The following is a 23,852-nucleotide window of genomic DNA, read 5'->3' as shown; positions in this document are numbered from 1 at the left end:
GTTAAATAATACGAAAGTCATCTGATACGAACTGTATTGTTGACTTAGAAGGGCAGTTTCACTTTCAGAGCTTGCTATGGCCGAGTTTGGTTTAAAAATTACGAAGTATTTTTCGTGAACATCTTACAGAACAGTTAAGAGTAATTTTCTATGCATTTTCAAATCCACTTAGCATATAATGTTTTTGAATTAGGGAATTCTTCATTTCATTTGTATTTGTAAGGTCATCTTAATTCCTCGTTGAGCTACCAGGGCCCTACAATGCGCACAGAGAAGGTTATGTGTATCATAGTGCTATTGAGGACTTGGGGTTTTCTTTTTTCTTTTTTAAGAGTAAAATGTTGAATACAACAGGTAGTTGCTCTGTTTGGCACCTTGTTGGAAATTCTGATTGAGGATTTAATGAATCCTTGAGAAGTGTGTATATTTTTAATTATCTGAATTTGTAATTGTTCGTGGTTTCACCCTGTGCAGTTCCTTTTCATTTACTGTTGTAATAAGGGAGTGTGGTTTTTAGTATCATTTCACTTTTGCTTTTTTCATAAAATAGGTAGAGAACTGATCAGTTAATTGTTTTTACGAAAGTTGAATTGATGCATGGTGTTCATCTCAAAAACAAAAACTTTTCGGTTTTCTACTCATGACAATTTTTTGGAGGGAAATATAAAGGAAATGGAGATTGTCATTTCTGGTTAAGATGTTTGATTATTTCATATCTCTTAAATTTAATCTTAACGCAATAATTGTGCCTCCAGATTTCAGCTTGCAATTCCACGCGTGTTTTTCATTGGCAGCGTTGGCTCCAGTACTTCTGGCTGCTTGTCCCTTCCTGTTCTGTCTGTTACGTTGAGCCAGCACTGCATCCCCCCTCTGCCATAATCAGCAAAAAGCAGAAGGCAAGAGGATGGATGTTGTGTGGAACATCCTAAACTTTCATTAGCAAACAAAGGAAACCAGTTTCCTTTATAATTCTGTCCTCCACTGTTAAAAGGGTGCGAAGGTACAGGCAGACTGTGTACCAAGTGAATGCTGTCTGCCAGAGGACTCAACAGCTCCGAAAGGTGTGGGAATTGGCCCATTTGGAGGCAGATTCTCTGCCTGTGGAGTTTGGCATTTCTCAGGAAGTTCTGGAATCTATGACTTTGGCCATATAATTTGCCATTCTCCTGCAATTTGACACAAAGCATTTTGTTTGTCTCTTGCCTTGCAGTTGCTTCTTGCAGTTTGATTTTTTCATGCCAAAGAGGAATCAATTCAAGTTACAGTGATTGCTATCTATACCTTGAATGAAACTCAACAGTAGGAGTCAGGAAGCTGAGCTGAAGTACAACTGAGTTGTGTCAGAAAGGAGGATGAAAGTTTAAAATGTAGGCTGATCAGTTTCTAGGAAAACTGTTGAGTCTAGGAAAGATGAACTTTTTTTTAAGCATAAATTGGTCCTTAAAGTGGCTGTGAACAGCCTTGTGAGATTGTGAGTTGAAGGTAAATATGAATACAAACACGTAATGAGTAGCTTGCCACAAATCAAATTGGAAGGGTTAATTCATCTAGGTAGCCTTATCCTTATATGAGTATGATTTTTGTTTTGAGCTATATGGAAACTGTTGCATATGTTAAAACAATGAATCTTAGTGCTTATCTGCTCTGTAAGCTAGGAGATGGAGACTAGCTGAAATAAATACTTTTAAAAACACTAACTTCACATTAAAATCTTGTCTTTCTAGGAGGAGAGACTTCAGCATGCAAACCTTCATCTGTTCGGCTTGCACCATCGTTTTCATTCCATGCTGCTGGCCTTCAGATGGCTGGACAGATGTCCCATTCGCATCAGCAGTACAGTGATCGTCGGCAGCAGAACATAAATGACCAACAGGTTTCTGCCTTATCATACACTGACCAGATTCAGCAACCTCTAACAAACCAGGTATGTGATATCAAAAAAGTTATTTTAGCTTTTAGATGTTATTCTCTCTGCAAATATGTTTGTAAGCCATAACGACTTTTTTATGTTATATATATAACCAAAAGATTTACAAACTGATTATAGGAACAAGATGTGTATGTTATTTTTAACTAATTAGCTCCTGACTCTTGAAGGATGGGTGGAAGAATAAGTTTTTGGAAGCTGTTTTTAAACATCTGGTAAATATTTATTGTGATTACTCTCCTTCTAACATTTTTTGAAATGAGAGGGAAGAAGGATTATCCAATTGGTGAGCTGGAAAGAAGGTTTGATAATAGCTGATTTTTCAGTGCTGTTTGATGCTAAAGCATGATTGCTTCATTATTTGTTTTAATGGGGTGTGTTTTAATCAAGAGTCTGGTTAGCATATTTGGAATGCAGAAGTTTGCACAAAACGCAATTTTTATTAATCAAGATACATGTGTTAAAGAAGATAAAATGCAAACCTATGGTATCGATAGGATTCTATTTTATCCTGTCAAAATCAGCATTCTCTGATGAATACAGTAAACGTGGTTAGGCATAAGGATGCTTTTTGGTTGTTGAAATGAGTAGTTCTTCCTTATGGTCTTTGACAGCTGAACTACCTTCCTAAATAGTAGCCTGTCATTTTACTAGCCACAAAAGCATCCTCCTGTGTAAAAGATGTGCTTTCTTGTAATAGGGGCACAGCCTACTATTGGAAATATAAGCACAGATAAGTTTCAGAACTTAAAATCCAGAAGTGAGTAAGTTAAAGCCTAAAAATCTGATGCAGCCTAATGAGGTGTGTTCCATTTAGGGAGACTGGAGAGTAAAATCTTTAGCTGCTCCCAGATTCGGATGTCCTCCTGTATTCAAGATGGTTTCAGCAGAGTAATCTGCAGTACCTTCAAGAGATGCTCTACTGATACTGCACTGGCAAAACATTGTAGAGTTCCTGCAGAAAGATGGAAAGATTGGAGAGAATGTTCAAAGGGAAGTGCCAGGATACTTGATACTAAAATCTGGAGATGCATTATGTCTAGGACACAGTGAAGAATAGCAAGCTGAATGAATGGAGCTGACAAAGGTCAAGCCACTCAAGAGGAAGAACGAATCTGTTTATATAATAGTATTTAGCTCAGGAAATCTACAAAGCTATTTTGTGTGACCTTTTTAGGTTAAAAGTCCCCTAGAAAATCCACAATAAAGTTAGTGAATCAATTCCTCAATTCAGAAAAGTTGCTTAAAACCTTTCAAGGTACTTAAATAAGCCTTACATATTTGTGGGCTTAGTGCACATGAGTGCTTAGTCATTCGTGTTTCAAGCCAAAAAGCGGGATCAGGGAACTTGAGGATGTGTCACCAACACTTGCTGCTTGTGGTCACAATGGCTTTAAAATGGCAGCTAAATGACAGAGAGACAAAAAATGGCATTTGGAGAATAGCCAAGAATTGCTGACCAAAGAAAGAATGTAGCCCACTGGGATGAGGATATAAATGTAGGGGAACGGTTGTGGTTGGCCCAGTGAAGTTTTCTGTATGAAGAAATGATCAGCTGGCCATAAACTAGCATCTGCCTTGCTATTTTACCATAACTGCATGTCGAGGTCTATACAGTCCTCTTCATATCCAGCTCAGAACTGGTGCCCTTCCGTCCTCTTTGTCTGCTGCTTTAAGCCCCATTAACTGGGAATTTGGGCATCTTCTTGAAATCTTCTGCGTTCTTGTCCTTCATAACTCCTTTTCTTTGGAACTTGGGTGCTTCTCCCATCAGCATGTCACATAAGGAGTTCCTCATCTGAGTCCAGGCTTAGGTAGAGGTTCCGTGTGGGTCTGTAAGGGAGTTGCAGTGTCTTTTGCCTCTGGTTTTGCCTCTTTGGTTAATCTAATCTGCAAAACCAAGTCCAGGCGACATCGCTAGGCTAGTGACTCCCATCAGTGACTCTGCACCTTGCCTTTGTACAAGCAGAACTCTCAGTCTTTCTTTTGTGGATATCTAGCTGTCAGTCCAAGTTTATCTTGGTTAAAACACAGCCCTTACTCTTTTCCTCTCATAAAAGCATTACCATCCACTGTTGAAGGCTTGCTGCTGGCTTACTTTTCTTCATTGGTGTGGGCAACACCACTGTCTTGCTTTTCACTGAGAATATGGTTGCATAGGGTCTAGATTTTCATGTTTACATCTTACAAATTATGTCTTTAATAAATTTCCAGTGGAACTCATTTTATCCCAGGAATTGCCATGATTGTGCTACAGTTTGTTTCTCTCATCCCTCAATAAAAGCAATTCTGTCCTGTATATGTCAATTCAGAAAAACTCCTACCAAGATGATTCCCGAAGCAGTGTTGTGTGGCCGTAGCACATACTGGGTTCCTCTGTCTTGGAGTCTACCATTAGTTCTCGGTGGTGCAGTTTGCTTGCCTGCTATTGAAGCTTGTTTGGCAGCAGGCTAACCTTGTAGGGATGGCAGACTGTAAAGTCAAAGTGACCTTGCACTTACATCTTTTCAGATAGATAGGTTCATGTGGAATCGGGCTTATCAGTGAGCATCCTGTACAGGAAGGACCCAATTTCTGTTACGGAAGGTTCAGTATGTTGATCATAAAAAACAGCAGGACGAAACGTGTGACTTTTGGCAGATACAGAGAGCGTATCTGTGAAAGAGTGAGCACTTTGTTCTTTTAGCATGCTCTCTCGCATCCGTTCAGTGAGACAAGACGCGAGGCGCCGGAGCTCCCGCTTCCCGGAATCGCCCGCTGCCGACAGCGGCCGGCAGCAGCAGCCAGACGATTGGATCAGCTCCCGGTGCCGCCAGGCCCCCCGGCCTAAAGATAGACCGCGGGCCGTGATGTCAGCGCCGCGCCATGTGCCGCCGCCGCGGGCCACGTCCCGTGGCCATATTTGTCCGGGAGCGGGACGCGCCGCCTGCGCCCCGGGACGGGCCCGGGCCTTGCGCGAGCCGCCGCCGCCCTCTGCCGGCCGCGCGGGCGCGCTGCACCGCGGCCCTCCTCCGAGGAGCGGCTTCCCCCGCGCCCCGGCGGCTCCGGCCCTTCGCTTGTTTGTTTTTAAGTTGTCTTTCTTAGTGAGGACTAGCTCCTTCTTTAGGGGAGTTTTATCTTATTCCAGTTTCGGTAAGGATTCTTGTTCATGATAGAACGATGAGGAGGTTAGGCTTTCAATGTTAATCAATTACTGCTCTTATTTCCACTCCATCCTCCTCGGGTTTTGATTTGTAGCTTCTTGCAGACTGTATTTAGATGTTTTCGCGGTCACAGATTACAGGTTAGGAAACAATAATGCTAACTCATGTTAAAGTTGTGTAAGCTATATATGTAGTTACATTTTACGTTGCCCTTAAAATGGTCTTTATATGCTTGCTTTATGGTTATGGTGGCCGAAGGTTACTTATCTCATCACTTGCAAGAACCAACTTCAGGAAGATACTCCAAAGCCAACAAGTTTGGCTTTGTTTTCAGTTAGGAGGCTTTAAATTATACTTAAAAACGCTCAGCTTTGTTTTTCTTGTTTGTTCGTTTGTTTGTGTTTTTTGTTTGTTTTTGTTAAGTAGTTAGGCTTCAGGCTCTTGTGTTTGGGAACGGCTGAATTCTAAAGGTTTGCTCTTAAGCTGTGGTTCTCCACATGCCTGACCTGCTGGCCCAATGGGGTCCTGCCCTTGATTGTTGGTCTAATCCCACTGACAAGTGCCAGAGCCAGCACGAAGAAATCAGTCAGATGGTTTAGAAGTGAATAGAAGCGTGAGATCTGCAGGACCTTCCTCCTTTAGCAGTAACAAGCAATAATATTTCTTCGTCTTGTCTCAACTGGTTGTGTCCTGTGAATTTGGCTTAGCCTGATCTTAATGCAAGATAAAGGCACAAAAGTTTTCACAACTTCAAACGCGTGTTTCTTCTGTGCTGTGTTAGTGTACCTTATCTTCATCATGGATACTCAGATTGCCTGCAACCTCTGTCACTGAAGTACAAAAGAATATAAGATTGGTTTACTGATAAGAAAATTAAGATGAAATTATTGGATAGATTTAGATAAGACATTCAAGACATTCCAACAGTTCAGGTTTCGTGAGGCACCTCTAATTCAAAGGCCAGGCTTCACACTGTAGGACTGCTAAGCATCTCTCTGTCTCTATGTGTTGAAGTTCAGTTATCACCTGCAAAATCCGAGGTTTTACTGAGCCGATGTTGGCCAGAGACGTTATTAATTGCAGCCAGATTACTGAAATATAATGTGTTCTAGCAGGCAGTAGCAAATCCTTTGTCCAGTTAGCTACCTCATAATGATTAACATTATAATAATAGCAATTATAATTAATGGCTAGGTCTTACTAGCCATGAATATGAACTCTTTTTTTTTTTTTTGAGTAAAAAGCTTTTCTCTGGTTTTCCTTCTATCTCAGACCTTAAAAAATGTTTTTACTCTGGCAGCAACTATGTAAAGAATTGGATTTTTTCATTCCCTTTCTATTACTCTCCACTCTTACCTCTCACTTTTCCTTTTCTGAAAATGGTTGAGCTGGATTAGGCAGGATAAATTCTTGGAAGATTCACTTGTTGATCCGAGCTGGATTTTTTGTTTCTCTCTCTTTTTTTTTTTCCCCCGTAAAGATTGTGTGGTCCTCACTATTACTTTTATTCAGGAACTGCATGTACTTTAGGAAGGAGGCCAAGAGAAGAGGTAAATAACTTGCAGAACATGACTCAGTGGTTAAAGTAATTGGACTGAAATTCTGTCCCTACCTACATGTAGTTTTGGCTCTAAGTACAGTCAGTCTGAAAAAGATTGCTGGATTTCTCAAGTCCTATTTTCTGGCACATATATATTTCTTTCCTGTTGGTGCTAAAAGGCTAGAGGTTGCTGCAGGTTATGAAGAAGAGTTACTGTGGTTTGTGACTTTATCAGTTAAACAGCTGTTTTGTTGACCTTCTGGAAGCACCATCTATGTAGCCTCCTGCCACTGCAAGGGAGTAGGGTTGACTTCCTATCCCATATTATTGTGATGCAGGAAGGGTTTTAAATAGCAAGTGGCATAGGAGATGAGACTAGTCCACTCGGGTGGGTCTTTTAAATAGGTTGTTACAAGTGGAATTCTTCCTAAAAGATATTCTTAAAAGACAAGATATTCATTATTTCTTAGGTTTTCTAGGTTCTAAAATGAAATTTGAACTATATGTAGACAGTTTTCTTGATGAGTTTAGATGGTGATGGATTTTTAAAATATATATCTAGATTAGAGCATTCCATTAGCTGAGCATGTATATTTGCTCATAAAATTTCCCTTAATCAAAATAAAATACAGTCAGTGTGCAACAGTGCCATCTGTTTTCTAGAGACCAAAGCATATGGCCAAAGAAAGAGAGATTATGTATGTAGATGGAGAGAGGGAGGGAGGGAAAGTGCAAGTTATGTGTTCCTTCATTCACTAAACCTCATAACATACCTGAATAAAAACATTCCTGAATAACATACCTGATGAATTAAAAATCACCATTTTTTTAACTGATATGACCCAAATGAATTCAGCACACGTAACTGGGCTTTTTTTTTTTCATTGATTCCATGAAGGCGTTAGTGCAGTCCAGTCAGAATGTAGTGGGTATTTAGTGACATAGGTAATTGTAATGGTGGTAGGCTATTGTCTCTCTGCACTGAAATTTAATGTATCTTTTGATTCATGTTCTGTCTTTGGGAAAATCAGGGGTTGCAGTATTACTGTCTGGCCACCAGATAGAGACTGGAGCTTTCAAAGTAGATTTTTTTTTTTTTTGGTAGATCCTCTTTTGAAGTTAAGTGGGAAGTCAGTATGACAGCAATGATAAAGATTTTAAAAGTGCTGTTGCCTAAAACGTATAATGACGACTTTGTTCCGTAATCTTTTATCACCATAGGACGAAGGGAGCAACCTCCTTGTCCAAAAGGGGCTCGGAAGAAGAAGGGAATGTTAACGTTTTTTGAAGTAAAATGAGGGGACGAAAAAGAGAAGTAGAATCCTTCTCCTCTCCCACCTAAAACTTTCATATGGGCCTGGTATAATTACTACCTGTTAAAAAGTTCATACTGGTTAAACTGTCCTCAGAAGTGCATGGTCTTGTAAAAGCTTGATTAAAAGTACTGTGTTCAGGTATGTGACTATCTGCAAATAGCTCAGAGATGGCCTTCGGAATTTTAAGTATTTATGATTAGGAGACAACAACAAATTAAATTCTTCAAGGTTGCTTTTCAAACATTTTTATTTACCGTAAGAATTTTGATCTGCAAATTAGAAAATAAACAGGAATACTTTGTGCTACAAATTCCTTTTTCAAATGAGAGCAATCTTATGTCTGAGGAGTTGGTGTGAGCTATGGCATTCTTCTGTAAGAGGTGTGTATTTGTTCCCCCCAAATTCTATCTTTCAGCAACATCAAATAGTTCATTTTCATTTAGAAAATTTTGAAACACACTTCTCTGATAAAACATTCATGGTCATGTGCTTGTGATAAGAAAACAATCAAAGGATTAATTTGATGAAACTACTTGAAGATGAACTGATGGTCGAGGAGCTGTCCAAAACTGAGTCCATTAAAACGATCCCCCTAGGACATGACCTGTGCTAAAGTTTCTTGGGGCAAGCTTCACCTGTATCACATTAGCTCTGAGAAACATTCTGGAATCTAAAAGGCCACTTGTCAGCAGTCCTGCGTCGTGGGTATGAAAGTGTTCTGGGTGCTTATGTTGAATGATGGCCATTGAAACTTTGGATTGCAGTTTCTTAGGAGCCTTCAGCTTCACAGAGCTTCATAAATTAGCCTTACAGAGATGCAGTAAGGTTGGCACAGTTCCCTGGTGTGGGTTATTTTCCCTCCTCTCTCTCTTTCTCTCCTTCTGCAACTTTAGCAGCATGTTTAAACTCTAGGACAGGAGGGAAAAGTTCAGCGTTTCATGTGGTGTTCTCTTGCTGTGGCTTTCATAGTAGGGTGATGTGGGTACACGAACCCGGGTCCAGTTGCAGAGATCTGCCTTTCTCTCCAAACTACTTTTTATCAGTTTTGCTCGTGAGAAGTTTTAGGGATTGAATGCCAGTTTACCTGTGGTTGGAGGCAGCAGATCAGACTGAATACTTCAGAGTCGTGAGTCGTGAGACGTAGCCTCTCTGATGGCGTGAGAGAAGATCTTGACATGAGAGTTGTGAGGCCAAGCATGTTGGTGCCCTGTCACCTAACCATCTAACTCATGAGCAAGGAAGTACAAGAAGATTTAACACGCATGAAACAAACTTTTCATCAAGGGAATTGCTTAAAATGACCTTGGCTCTATGTCACTGGGAAGAAAGGGATTAGAGAAAGGCAGGTTGGGGACCAGCCACCCTAATCTCATCACACCTTGGTCTCTCCTAACTCCCCCTTGACTCCTTTGCTGTGTGAGAAGGAGGAGGAGGAGCTGGAGCTTCTCTGGTGGCTCTGGTGGTGCTTTTGTGCTGTTAAGTAAGTGTATGCTGGATAACTAGTCCGCTTTTGCCACATGAAATGGATGAGGGCTTTATTTTTTTCTGCCTTCACTGGTATTACTAATTTGAAGCTTTTAACTTTTTTTTTTTTTTTTTTTTTTTTTTTTTTTTTTTTTGAGAAAAACTTATAAGAACATTGTCTTTGAGATTTCAACTCAATTTTAAGGAGGAGTAGGTCAACAGATCCAGAAGTCTTGTTTCTTTAGGGAAAATTACAGAAATACTTGCCAGCTGTTGAAGACTTGCTCTAAAAGCTGTCAATTTTAGGAAATACAAGTGACGAAACAGTAGTTTTAAGACTTAAAGGTAGATATGGTATTCTCGAGCATGCTTCTGATGTCTTCTTAGGCCTAGATTTTGTAACGCACAGTACCCCGACTTTCCTGATTTCTGAATTTAATGCAGTTTGATGCAGCAAGCTGCTGTTCCATACTCATGCTTGACCAAGCTTGCTTTTCCAGTAGTTGTTACTGTTAACTGTTTGTGGGTTGAATGCAGCTGGGCACTATGTATAATTCCAGTTCATGTGTGAGTCCTAAGGCAAAGGAATGAAGTCGGCAAGAACGTGTGTTGTCAGAGGAGCTGTATTTGTACCAGGGGCACAGACTGGCTGTAGGAATTAAGCCTCCTAGGTATATTGGGAGAGTCTGAAATTTGGGGATTTGGATTTTGTTTGATGGATTAAATTATTGCTTTCTTTGATTCCTATTTTGTTTTTCTGTTTGTTTTTTTTTTTTTTAATGTCATCTTAAAGGTGTCAGAGTTAACTAGCTCATCTCCGTGAGAGAGATGGCAGTGTGTGGCTTTTTGTTTCTGTCTAAGTTGTGATGTTGTCGTATTACAGAGGCGAATGCCCCAAACTTTCCGTGATCCAGCTACTGCTCCTTTGAGGAAACTCTCCGTAGATTTGATCAAAACATACAAACATATTAATGAGGTAATGGCTCCAATTATCTTTTGAATGTGTATTGCTGTGATGCCTTTGTTTAGAAGATGTTATTAAGTGTGTTCTTACTGCATCGAAATGTATTTCTTTTGCTGGCATTAATTGCGGAGTTTGTCTTATTCAGGGAAGTCCTTTGACCATGGATAAAAAGTTGTGTGACCACAGATAGAGAAATTGTGCATTATTTTTATCAGAGACACAGTGTATGGAGGCAGAAGTGTTTTTGTCCACCTTTGAATCTTGTCTGAAGAAAACAGGGTGTTTTCTCTGCATGAAGATGGTTAAAAGAAAAGTTTTGGATTTCTTCTAGTTGTTGAAAATTTTTGGAGGGGAAAAAATCCATGATGAAAATAGATAAAATATTTGCAGTGGATGCGGCCGAATGCTAAAACTATAACTTCAAATTTTCAAATGTAACTTAAGTTCTTGGGTGTCGTAATTTATAGGCCCAATTCTTCATTTGTAAGTTCTGCAAGTCTGTACTCCATATATTTAAATATTTTCCCAAAATCTTAGGACTCCTCTTCAATTACTCGTCAGCAAGGAAATGCTTTTTTTTTTTCTTATGCTTATTCGTTGAGCATTCAAGTTTTCCAGTCCTTGTGAAGATCTAAGACAAACAAAGCCACTGTGTCATTTACATCTGATTTGAGATCCCTGTTGTCAGAGTCCTGCTTGCCGACTAGTATGTGCAGAATTTTTAATGCTGGTGTTATTTTCTGTAGTTTTATAAACAAATTTTGAGCTTTTTTTTGTTGTATAATACAGAAATAGGAGTGGCACAAAAATTCTTTAAGTTCGTCCTGTAAACCGTTATGAATGTGCTTAAGTTCTTCTTATTTGTCTAATTAATCATTAGTAGCCAATGGAAAATTCAAAACTAGTGTATTTAACACAGGAAAGCATCAGGAAGTTTCTAATGCTTAGGTAGTTGTAGATAATTTGAAGTAATTCCTTCAGTGATTACAGACTGGGTTGGAAATATTTAATTTTTTTTTTTAATATTGTGAAAAGAGTGACTGGTAACTGCTCTTTCCAGTCTACGTAAAATCATTGTCACTGTAGTGCTCTGTATCTAGGACTAGAGGCTGGGGACCTTTTTGTCACTGGCTTGTTGGGTGGTCAGACTAAGATGCTGAACTTCTTGTGTTTTTGGTTTTGTGAATGTGAGTTCAATATTGTAAATAACTATTGTTTTCTTTCCAGCAGCACTTTTATAAACCACTAGATAGATTATATCCATGCCTAGTGTAGTGATTATGCATGTATGCAGAGTGCAACATTTACATGAATCTTTTACTAAATAATTAGTGACAGTTTTCTTTTGTTTTGTTTTAGAATTTCTGTTTTCTGGTTGTTTTTTAGCCTTTCAAACTAGAATATTTACAAGTTTTGATTGTAATTTTACAATTATATAGTTTACTTCAATGTAGCTTTTCTTTTTACATCTATGAGCTTAAAGGATTAGTGTTATTAGCACATTTATTTAGGTCTGCTTACAAAATTGTTTTTAATTATTCATCAAGATCTTGTTTGTGGTATAATTACTCTAAATAGAGTGATAACAAGTGAGGATTTGTTTTTTTCGGTGGAAAAAACATAGTAGAAGTCATATTTTAAAATCACAGAAGTAGATACATGGACACTGGATGATAATAAAAGCTTTACTAAACTGATGCTCTAAAAAGTGCTCTTTTAAGCAATGTATTCTTCACCTGCAGGTTTACTATGCAAAAAAAAAACGGCGGCATCAGCAGGGCCAAGGAGATGATTCCAGTCATAAGAAGGAGCGAAAAGTTTACAATGATGGCTATGATGACGACAACTATGACTACATTGTAAAAAATGGGGAGAAGTGGATGGATCGTTATGAAATCGACTCTTTAATAGGCAAAGGATCGTTTGGACAGGTAATGCAAGCTGAGAAGCCTGTAATTGATGTGAGCTGTGAGGCAGGTTTCATAGGAGTTACTATTCCTCTTTCATTTTAAAATTGCACCCTTTGTTTTTAAGTCTATCAAAATGTATGTGTGTTCAGAACTCTTAAATCTGGGGTCTTTCTTCGGATTGCAGATAGCATCTGGACATCCTTCAGTACATCCATCTGGTAATACATTTTGCAGGTCCTTAAACTTTTGCTATCAATCCGCATTTTTAACTTTTTGTATTTTTAAATTAAAACATAATAGTCTTGGTACTAGAGGTTATATATTCTCTGCATTAATGTTTGCATTGGCTATTGGTAACTTGAGAAAAATACTGCAAGGTTTCTTTTGTCATTTTATTAGTTTTTTCTCTTGTTCTGGCAGCCATTTTCAATATCATGCTGTTGATTTACTTTTTGCACGTGAATGCAATACTTGCCTTAGTGCAGTTCCATGAAGCCTCAGTTCTATTTTGGGATATTGCTGCAATAAACTCTGTGCGATCAGTTGTAACTTCATTGTAGTAACAAGAAGAAAAGAAATTTAATTAGAAAGAATGGCAGCTCTAAAAATATTTTCTTCTCTAAATTTGGATACATTGAGAAAATTTCTTTTACTGTGTTTTGAAAACCTGAATTGAGAGATTTTACTTAAATATGTGTCTTTTTCTCTTTTAGGTTGTAAAGGCTTATGACAGAGTGGAACAGGAGTGGGTGGCTATTAAAATTATAAAAAACAAGAAGGCTTTCTTAAACCAAGCCCAGATTGAAGTGCGACTGCTTGAGCTTATGAACAAACATGACACCGAGATGAAATACTACATAGGTATTCAAATAAGCTATTTTTACTTTTTATGTAATCATTAGGAATACTTTAGATCTTGCTGTAACGCTTAGGATGCTGCAACTGATTCTTTTGGTGTTGAGGAACTGAAAGGAAAATATGTAACTTTTGCATTTTTAATATTACTTAATTTAGATAATTGGACATAAAAGCAACAACTTATGTATAGGTTCAGATCAGCTGCAGTAAGTGATGGTTCTGGCCAGACTGACAAGGTCAGCAAACCTGGATGATGTGGGAGGAAATTGCAGTCGGCTGGAGAGAAAGCACAGGGGCATGAAGGTTGCTGGTGCTTTTGTGGGGGGGGAATATTGGAAATAACGCGACAGTGAGAAAGGGCAGGCGATCTAGAGGCATTGGCAAAAGTCTAGAAGTGTCAGGGAGGAAGCAAGTGTCCTTGTTACAGGTAAGCTGCAAGGGATACATGAAGAACCGGCTTAAAATGGAGAAAATAAAATTGCATGGTACACCAAGTTAATTGCCTTAATGGAAAGTTTGAATTGTCCTCAAAGACTTCAGTATGAACAAGAATGGGCCGTGTTGCTTTTTATCTGAGAATTTCGACTATTTCAATTTTCTTCTACTTGTGGCAACTAACCTGAATGCTTAAGAGTCTGGTAAACCCCACTCACCTCTTACAGATTATTGTGGCAAAATTTTCACCCGTTTTATAGTCACATTAATTGGATTTGGGCTGGCTTGGTTACTTCCATAAATTGAAATTATGTCTCATTAATATAATGCCTTTGGAATTTTATTAATTGAGGTCATTGAGAACTGTGACCTATAAAGAGCAGTTATATCTTGGTATGTTTTAAATAAAGCTGGCATCAGTAGTTTAAATTGTTCCAAGATTAAATTGTCCACTGTCATTTGGAAGAGCACCTTGATGGCTCTTCTGAAACACAAGGAAAGTAGAACCCTGCTTAGGAGGATATTTCTAAATTGTCTTACTACAGTCTGTAGATACACTGTCAGGAAGAATTTTAGAAACTTCCCTCAATCCTGAAATAAAAGGAGTATGTATTTTTGGCTGAAAAGTTCTGGTTAATTTGTATAGTTCAGTTTGTTTTAACCGATAGGGAAGACTATTTGTTTTTTAAGTCTTGTACAGAAGTGTGTCATCTCCAAGTGAGTTCATGCTTTGATTCTCCTTCCTGTTTTCGCTTCATTCTCCTCTTCAGTTTCTGAACCACTTTCCTTTGTTTTTCTCTTTTCTCCCTTAGTTATCTGAATATTTTATGAGGAGTGGAAAGGTGTTAATTCAGGGCTGTTGTATACTTCAGTACACGCATGGGTTTTCAGATACTTTTCTGTGTTTATATAATGGAAATTCCTAATGTATAATTTAAAGTGTGATACATGTTTTTATTGTTACGAATGCTGGTGCTCGTGAACTTACGACCAGTCTGCTTGGACCTGAATACAATTTATGTGGGTGAAGATATAAACTCTCCCCTAGAAAATGTGGGGGGCATTGAGGGAAAGGTTGCATTAGATTCAGTTAGTACTTCTGCTCTTTTTTGCTGATATTTTTACTTAGCTAGGGCTATTGGTAGTTTATTGAGGACAAAGATTAGTGGTGAATGTTGCTGTATTTCTCCTTTAGTAAGCAAAAGTTGACTTATTTTGGAATGCTGGACTGCCCTTCTTATTTACCTAGATATTATTGCCCTCATTTGCTAGTGGAATGATAAATGTATTTTGAAAATACAATTAAAAAGGCAGAAAAGTTTCTCTACCGTTAATATAACTTCACTGAGGTATGTCTGAGGATACTTCAGATACACAAAATATCCTCTCATCCCCTACACATGGCAACAAAGTTTTGTAAATCACCATACGTGTAGGAGAAACACTAACTATGTATTATCTTATTCATAGACTGATTCAAGTAGTTAAGCACTGTGTTGTAATCCGCATTTGACTGTCACCTCACAGCGTCTGTTTAATTACTCTCTTCTCTTTTTCAAAGTGCATTTGAAGCGCCACTTCATGTTCCGAAACCACCTCTGCTTAGTCTTTGAAATGCTCTCCTACAACCTCTACGATCTGCTGCGCAACACCAACTTCCGCGGGGTCTCGCTCAACCTGACACGAAAATTTGCACAGCAGATGTGCACTGCACTGCTTTTCCTGGCGACTCCTGAACTTAGTATCATTCACTGTGACCTAAAACCTGAGAATATCCTGCTCTGTAACCCCAAACGAAGCGCCATCAAGATTGTTGATTTTGGCAGTTCTTGTCAACTTGGACAGAGGGTGAGTGTGAGCAAAAATGCTAATTACACTGTTATTGAATACATAGGAGAAACTTACTATTTTTAAATCATAGTAGCTGAAAAGGTAAGCAAAGCTTCACAGGTGATGATTCAAGTGAAATAGTAGTTTTTTTTTAAATATGGTATTAGGTAGGGATCAGCCATCTGTAGGAGATGTGAATAAACTCACAGTCTTCTCTTTTTTATTTTCTCCTTCTTTTCTCCTCCTTTTGGTTATGTTTTTATGGCTATGTAATGTAAAATACGTGAGCACTTAAGTCTGCTGCAGTGCAGTGCTATTAGATAAAATATTTATTCCTTTATTATTTTTCTATTCTATAATGTATTTCCTCCTGCTACTTTTAGATGTTACCTGTTACTTAGTATTCCTTGAAGATAAGAAGGTATTTGGGCACCAAAACATGGCAATGATTGGCTCTTAAGGATACTACTTATAATTAAGTCCATTTTTACAAATACTTTAGCAGCGGTAGATTGGTTGGATTTGGTTAGGTGGCATTATTACTCTGAATAAAGCTAGATCTGTGCAAAGTATTACGAGGGTGAAGGGCTGAATTGCTTTCTGTCCTTGATTCTTCACATTAAGATAGAGCCACGCAGATAAGTCAGTGTCAGAAGAATTCATTATTCTGTCCTGCTGCTCATTTGCTTGGAGGGCAAGCATTGCATTTTGATTTGAGAAATGTTAGATTAATACTTAAGAACCTAAATAATATTGCTTGGATGCCAAGGCCTGTTTTCATTAGGGAAAAGAATCATTTTTCTCAGTAGTTCAATCTGGATTTATAATTTGTTCACTGAAGATCTCATCAGGGCAAGCTGTTTAGTGTGTGCCTTGTGTTCTAATGTTGAGGGGTTCTTTTCTGGCTGAATTACATGTGACTTTGAATATGAAATTACAGGTCTGTTTGGGGTTTTCCGTTTTATTGGTTTGTTTGATTTTCAGTATTCGTATGTTTAAATCCAGTCTCCAGATGAAGAATCAAGGTAGAATTTTCTTCCATGTGCTAAGAGCAGGACAGTTTAGGAGATTTTGTTGGGTTTTTCTGCATGAGCTGTTTCCCAGTTTCTGGAATCAACTGGTAATTGATCTCACAGACTTGCTGTTTCTGAAGGGGTTGGGGATATTGGCAAGGACAACAACGTCCTTATTCTGTCCTGTTCACTTCCTAGGTTATGTCACAGTAGTGTCTTTTCATCTTTTACTATAGTTTTTGTCTGAAGTATTGTGTAATTCTGGAGTGGTTTGTGGCGTAGGTACTCTTTGGCCAATGCAACACTAAAAAGTTGCATGATTCCCTGTAATTGCCTAGGATTACACAAATCACTCAAACAATGTAAAATACCATCATCAGGAGTGAATATGTACTATTTTTGAGTGTGTTAGTATTTTGTTAAGAGTTAACATTTAAATATTTTAATAAATTTAATGTACAGGTACATTTTAGCATCATGGATGCTTTATTTTAGCTTGCCTATGTACAGAATATACTTCATGGTAATTCTGCTTTGTGATGCAAAATCATAATAGTGCATTTGGATGATGTGCATTATTTTTAAATGCTTTTGTTTCAGATATATCAATATATCCAGAGTCGTTTTTATCGATCACCAGAGGTGCTACTGGGAATGCCTTATGATCTTGCAATTGACATGTGGTCCCTTGGGTGTATTTTGGTGGAGATGCACACTGGTGAGCCTCTTTTCAGTGGGGCAAATGAGGTATGCAGTTATTTAGTGGTAAATTTGATTCTTTGTTCATTCTCCTGGCTTTGGTCTGCTCTGTTGCTCTGTTTTAATCATAACGCTTAAGTTAGGGAAGTCTAGTAATTCTAAAACAAACAAGCATCGACATTATGGTGGCGATGTCTTTTGCCAGGAATCAATATAGCCTGGTTGTAGTTTTCTGTCTTTGAGTCCCCTCCTTGCTCCTTACTCATTAGCTTCTTTTTTGCATATTAGATTTTTGTTAAGCTCACAGTTAAATGACAGTTTAAGTGTGTGGGTAGTTAACGTTTCCTTTCCATGTGCCTATATAGAATATTGGACCCCATCACTCTGCTCACGTATCTGACACATGTTGTTTACAAATACTCTTTGTTTGGAACAGGTGGATCAAATGAATAAAATAGTGGAAGTTTTGGGGATACCACCTCCTCACATTCTTGACCAAGCACCAAAAGCAAGAAAGTTCTTTGAGAAGCTGCCAGATGGCACTTGGAACTTGAAGAAGACCAAAGATGGAAAAAGGGTAGGCTACTTAACTAGGCTGAGAATATGATTGTTGCTTAAAAAATAAAGTGAAATGTTACTTCAACTGCTTTATATTTTGCATTGCTGAAAGTACAATATTGTGGTTGTCTATTACTGTTCGGTGTGATAAGATAGGTTGATTAAATAACATTTTCAGTAGTGTCAAATAGTTTATTTCTTTGATTTATGTGACATTTTTATAGCACATTTAATCTGTGCAAATACAACACTTAATGCTTAATTTGATATGAAGCATGTCTAACTTCTCAACAGGAATACAAACCGCCCGGAACTCGTAAGCTTCACAATATCCTAGGAGTTGAAACAGGAGGACCGGGTGGACGTCGTGCTGGGGAATCGGGTCATACTGTAGCTGACTACTTGAAGTTCAAAGACCTCATCTTAAGGATGCTTGATTATGACCCTAAGACCCGAATTCAACCTTACTATGCCCTACAGCATAGTTTCTTCAAGAAAACAGCAGACGAAGGTACAAATACAAGTAACAGTGTGTCTACGAGTCCTGCTATGGAGCAGTCACAGTCTTCAGGAACCACCTCTAGTACATCCTCAAGCTCAGGCAAGTTTCTCGCTAAGAGATAATAAATTTGTGTTTCCTAATTTTATGAAATGAATCTTTACCAGATAAATATCATCTTATTTTTGTTAAAGAGCAAATGAGTCAGTTATATACATTGAAACCGTTTTTTCAGCTGCTATTAAGAGATAAATACTTCAATAAAAAAGCTAAAGTAGATTTTAAAAAATGTGATTATGAGAAGTCTTGTATTTTGACCTCAAAGCAATTTTGAAACCTTTATGCTGCATCATTTTACAGGTTACTGTAAATTTTATTGTCCAACTCTATTGTTATTGTGCATATTGTGATTTTTTAGGTGGATCTTCTGGTACAAGTAACAGTGGAAGGGCACGGTCAGACCCCACACACCAGCATCGACATAGTGGTGGACACTTCACTGCTGCTGTTCAAGCTATGGACTGTGAAACACATAGCCCACAGGTGGAGTAGAGTTTTTGTCTGCTTAGTTTATACGATTTTAAATATTAATTTTCTGAGGATATTAAATTCCTGAAACTAACACTTTAGTGTAAGGAATAGACTGGATCTAGCCATCCAGTTTGATTTCTTTTTTTCCCATTTTTTTTTCCACATCATTCTTTGTATGTTAGGTCAGACACGTAGGCAAAAACAGTTTCCCAAAATTTTGCAGAGATGAAGGTTTTATGTGTCAGTAACAAGTTATAGGGAGCTCTCAGTGCTTCACCTCACAAAGGGTGATAATCTCTGTAATAATTTTGCAGCTGCGTTGTTTGGTTAACTTTTGAAAGCTTAGAGGAAGCATTGTTAGCTTAATCTCTCTCACCTATTGTAAAAGGATAGATTTGTAAGAATTTGTAAGAATTCTTTGTAAGTACTTCTCACCTTGCCTGTTACCATAGGTTCGACAACAATTTCCTCCACCACTTGGTTGGACAGCCACTGAAGCTCCCACACAGGTCACTGTGGAAAACCATCCAGTTCAAGAAACCACCTTCCACGTACCCCCGCAACAACAGAACGCATTACATCATCATCACGGAAATAGCTCTCACCACCACCACCATCACCACCACCACCACCACCATCATGGACAGCAAGCCTTGGGTAGCCGGACCAGGCCAAGGGTCTACAATTCTCCAACAAACAGCTCCTCCACCCAGGATTCTATGGAGGTGGGCCACAGTCACCACTCCATGACATCCCTGTCTTCCTCAACTACTTCTTCCTCTACATCTTCCTCCTCTACTGGTAACCAAGGCAATCAGGCCTATCAGAACCGCCCAGTGGCTGCTAATACCTTGGACTTTGGACAAAATGGAGCTATGGACGTGAATTTAACAGTCTACTCTAATCCGCGCCAAGAGACTGGCATAGCTGGACATCCGACGTACCAGTTTTCTGCTAATACAGGTCCTGCTCATTACATGACTGAAGGACACCTTGCAAGGAGGCAAGGAATCGATAGAGAAGAGTCTCCCATGACAGGAGTTTGTGTTCAGCAAAGTCCTGTGGCTAGCTCGTGACTAAACTGAAACTAAGTTTGTTTCTTGTGTGTTTTTATAGAAGTGGTGTTTTTCCAAAAACAAAGTGCAAAGCTGCTTGAATCAGAAGGAGATAAACTCACTGAACCGCTACAGGAGGGCAAAGCTGACTATTTTTTTAAACTTGAAAAGATTGCAAAGGGACAATGAAGTTTTTTTTTGTTTTGGTTTGGTTTTTTGTTTTTGTTTTTTAAGAGCCATGTCCGGACCCACCTTAACGGATAGCTTAGTGGTGTTCACCTTTTGCTTTCCCCATTTTAACTTGCCACAACCTAGTCATAGGGTTTTTTTGGGAGGGATTTTTTCTTTGGTCTCATTCAACAGGGGTTCTTGTTCAAGTGTTAGCTGTAGTTGCAGACTAGTTCCTTTTTAAAAGCATTGCACATGACTTTTATGGAAAAGGCCCTTTGAAGTTTTTGGGTGGGAGGGGAGTGATATATTTTTTTTAAGTTCCCCAAACAAACATGGGCACAGAAATGCAGTACTGTAAGAAAGAGGGACCTTCAGATTACACAAATATATATTCTTCAGCTGTAAAAAGGGACGGTTGTAATGGAGTTTGTAAGGCACATTAAGCATGCTAAGTGGCGGTGATCAGAACTCTCCTTATCTGAATCTACTGAGGATCAAAGCAGCAATTGTAATGGGATTCCGTGGGTCTCGTATTTTGGAGACCGCAGTCAGTTAGTATTGAAATATGACTGGTTTCATAACTAAGGTGCACTGAGAAGCAATCAACGGGTCGGTCCTGGCCAGTCCTGGGGAGGTCTGAGTGGTGGTCTTTGGGATAACCTTTGGCCTTATGGATTTGGACTCTTAAGTTAGAAGAGCCTACCATTTCAGATGCAATCACTTTTGGACATGCTTTTGCAGACAGTCCTTAATGCTGAAAACACAGAGAATGGGTAATTCAAGAGGCCTTTCTTTTAAAATAGACTTTCGTGACCCACTTATTGTAAGGTATTGCAAGGTCACTTTGCGTGTGTCATAAAGTTGACTTCCTTATTGGTTGAAGGTCACAGGAGTAGTGGTTTGCGTTTGATGGAAATAGCTACAACTGTGTCCCTTCCTGCTTTTTACTTTTTTCTTTTGCTTTTTCTCGGCACGTGGTTTCTCCACCATTACTTCTGCACAAAGACGTCTTCTGTTCATCCTGAACATTTTTAAAAATGCAGAATTTTATGTGACTGCTTTTTTGCCTCACAATTATGCTGTGAATTTTACAAAAATTTATTTTCTTTTTTGATAATTTATTGTACCAAAGCTGTTTTTATAGCACATAGATGTCTGTAACCAATAATGTAGCAGTTCTGCACTTTGACACAAGGTGTAACTAGACCATTTTTAAATGTCAGTTGAAAATTATGGCTGTACTATTGCTTAAACAAAACTGGAACTGTTGTTGAATTCATAGCCAATACATTTACAGCAATCTGTGTACTGAACATACTAGATTGACATCTACTTCGAGACTATAACATCTGTTACATTATAAATGTGTTCAGGCTTCTGAAGGTAAAAGGGACACTAGATCCAGAAGCTATGAAACCAGCAGTTGATTCTTGTATTCCTTATTAACATAATTGTAAACTTGAAGGCAAGACCTTGATTGCATGAACAGGTCCAAAGTAATAGTCTGAGTAAAGCGAAACACTCATGTGAGACCTGAGGTTAGCAGGCTGTATTTAACAGGTGCCTAATTTTGGGGTAATGCTGCCTTAATGTAACACAGTCAGCTTGGCAGTTGCAAAATTTATGGGCCCATTCGAACATTAGTTTCTACTAAGGGAAAAACTCAGTAAAAACTCATTTGAAGAAAGAAGGGTAAATTCCCTCGTCGCCCATCCCAGATTAGCGTTGTTTGCCCGCTGTGTATTACAGAAGCAGTGATCTACCTCTGCCAGGAAGCTCTCTTCAAAATCGGTTCAGCAGAAAAATGCCCAAGTTCCTACTGGTCAATTCCGTGGGGGCTAAATCAGTTTTTTTCTGATTAAAAAACTGGATTTTTTTTAATATACCTACAGTGGTAACACAGCAGCTGACTACCATGTCAATGCAAATGAATTCTTGGGATTACCATTTTTTTTTAAATCACAACTTTACAACTTTTTTTTATCAAGTCATCCATATTCCTTTTGTATTGACACATCAACCCTGTGGATGAAAAAGGATTTTTTTTTTTTCTTTTTTTTGTTTTGTTTTTAATCAGTAATTCAGAAAAGTTTACAGCAGTTGGAAGGCTGTCACCTTAGAAACAGGATGCTGAGTTTAGCAATATAAAAAGGAATCCAGTACTTAACTGCTGTCTAGGACTATAAGGGTAATATGAAATCTGGGTTATTCTTGTGTGCACTGGTTGCCACATCTTAGCAAGCCTCAAAAAAAAAAAAAAGCAGATTTAAAATACTTACATAAAGAAGAAATCATAAAATCCAGTGCTTCTGCATACTGTGTTATGTTACAGTCCAGTTTTGTGTGCTTTACTACACAGTTTGGTTACAGGACTTCTGTGCATTGTAAACATAAACAGCATGGAAAAGGTTAAATACCTGTGTTCAGATTGTAAGACCTAGTCCGGACTTGCTGTGTATATTGTAACGTTAAATGAAAAAGACAAGCCCTTTGTATTATAGTCATGCAGTCTTATGTATGATAAACAGTTGAATAATTTGTCCTCAGACTCTTTACTGTGCTTTTTAAAAAAAAAAAAAAGAATAATTTAAGGAAAAAATGTAAACATAGTAAATCTTCCTATGCAATTAACCTACTCCAAGCCATGGTATGGTAGGTATAATTATACTATAGTATGTAAATATCAGATACATTGAAGCAGACATAAAAATATGAAAGTAAAAGTTGGAGGCGTAACAGATAATTTTGAGTTTTTAATTGAAACAGCAAGGTATACAGATCATTGATGTATGAACACAGCTCTGCTTGATTTTGATTGACTGTATTTTTAGTTTTGAGTTGTTTATATTATTATTTGTTAATTTGAATGTTCTTATATACAATCCAGCTTTCTGCCTGTTACAGACTCTCTGATGCTGAGGCCAGGAGTGACCGTGATAATGAAATAATCCGACTGACATGCCATTATCCCTAGAATTCAGCCCAAGTATTTCTGCATCATGAAGTCTGCATCTTCTGGGTGCACTAGAACATACTTTTTAAAAACAAGTCCAGTTTTGGTATAGATTCTTCAAATTTAAGAATTTCACCATGTCTCTGGAGTGATTCAGCTAGCTTATATTTCCGTACTTCTCCGTTTTAGAACTGTTTAGCTACAGCTGCTGGCCATCGGATAACTAGCTGCCTTTTAGAACAACTAATAACTACTTAGTTTTAACTCTTTCACTTTATTCACATTAAAAATATGTTAACGTTACCTTTAGTAACCTATGCAGGTGGAGTCCCTTTATTCCCTCACTGTAGGGCTTTTGCGACTCTTCTGAAGTTTCAGGTGTTTTAAGATACACTCTAAAGCGTGGGCATAAGAACTGCATACAGCGCTCCAGTGGTCGCTGCAGACTTGCTGTGTGCATATGATGTGTGCAGGTACATTCTCGAATGGTTCAGTTTATATCTTCGCTTGTTTGTTTATACCTCCAAGAATGGCATTTTTAAATCTTTCAGTCTCAGTATTTGCATTAAAAGATTGTAAATTTAGATGATTATCCATCATGATTCCTTAGTCCTTCTCAGAATTGCTGCTCTCCGGGATGTAGGCTTCCATCCTGTAAGTATAATGACGTCTGAATGAGGCTGGGTTACAGTACGATTTAGATGAACCTATAGATGTGACCTGTCTTCATTATTTATCACTCTGCCATCATTATTATTTTGATAAACCATCAATAAGATTATATTTTGGCAACCGAAAGTTCTTAAAATATCTTTGAAGATAATCCCTGTGGGAACCCATCAGAAGCATCTTGTATAACAAGGGAGTAATCTATAATTATTTTGTGCTGAGATTGAGTGGTTAATATGTTCGATGTTGATTTATAGAGCAGATAGATTTCAGTAAGGTTGTTACACAGAACTTCTAAATAGCATGGAAGTATCTTT

General features: G+C 38.3%; 1 protein-coding gene across 1 annotated transcript in view; it reads left to right on the top strand.

The window, feature by feature from the left end:
- The window catches only part of DYRK1A (dual specificity tyrosine phosphorylation regulated kinase 1A), a 77,013-nt gene extending 55,681 nt beyond the window's left edge, over positions 1-21,332 (top strand). Inside the window, exons 3-12 of the mRNA XM_088539357.1 lie at positions 1,725-1,924; positions 10,274-10,366; positions 12,097-12,285; positions 12,978-13,125; positions 15,119-15,405; positions 17,001-17,147; positions 17,536-17,676; positions 17,952-18,258; positions 18,575-18,699; positions 19,140-21,332. Of these exons, the coding sequence (XP_088395483.1) occupies positions 1,725-1,924; positions 10,274-10,366; positions 12,097-12,285; positions 12,978-13,125; positions 15,119-15,405; positions 17,001-17,147; positions 17,536-17,676; positions 17,952-18,258; positions 18,575-18,699; positions 19,140-19,763 (2,261 nt within the window). The 3' untranslated portion in view covers positions 19,764-21,332. The remainder of the gene's footprint in view (positions 1-1,724; positions 1,925-10,273; positions 10,367-12,096; positions 12,286-12,977; positions 13,126-15,118; positions 15,406-17,000; positions 17,148-17,535; positions 17,677-17,951; positions 18,259-18,574; positions 18,700-19,139) is intronic.
- Positions 21,333-23,852: the final 2,520 nt, after the last annotated feature.

This window comes from Tinamus guttatus, unplaced genomic scaffold, assembly GCF_059628265.1.
Source record: "Tinamus guttatus ecotype Peru unplaced genomic scaffold, ASM5962826v1 Tinamus_guttatus_pri_ptg001602l, whole genome shotgun sequence".
In the NCBI taxonomy this organism is placed as follows: domain Eukaryota; kingdom Metazoa; phylum Chordata; class Aves; order Tinamiformes; family Tinamidae; genus Tinamus; species Tinamus guttatus.
Note: the sequence above shows the minus strand (reverse complement) of the source record. Positions and strands in the feature narration are given on the sequence as shown.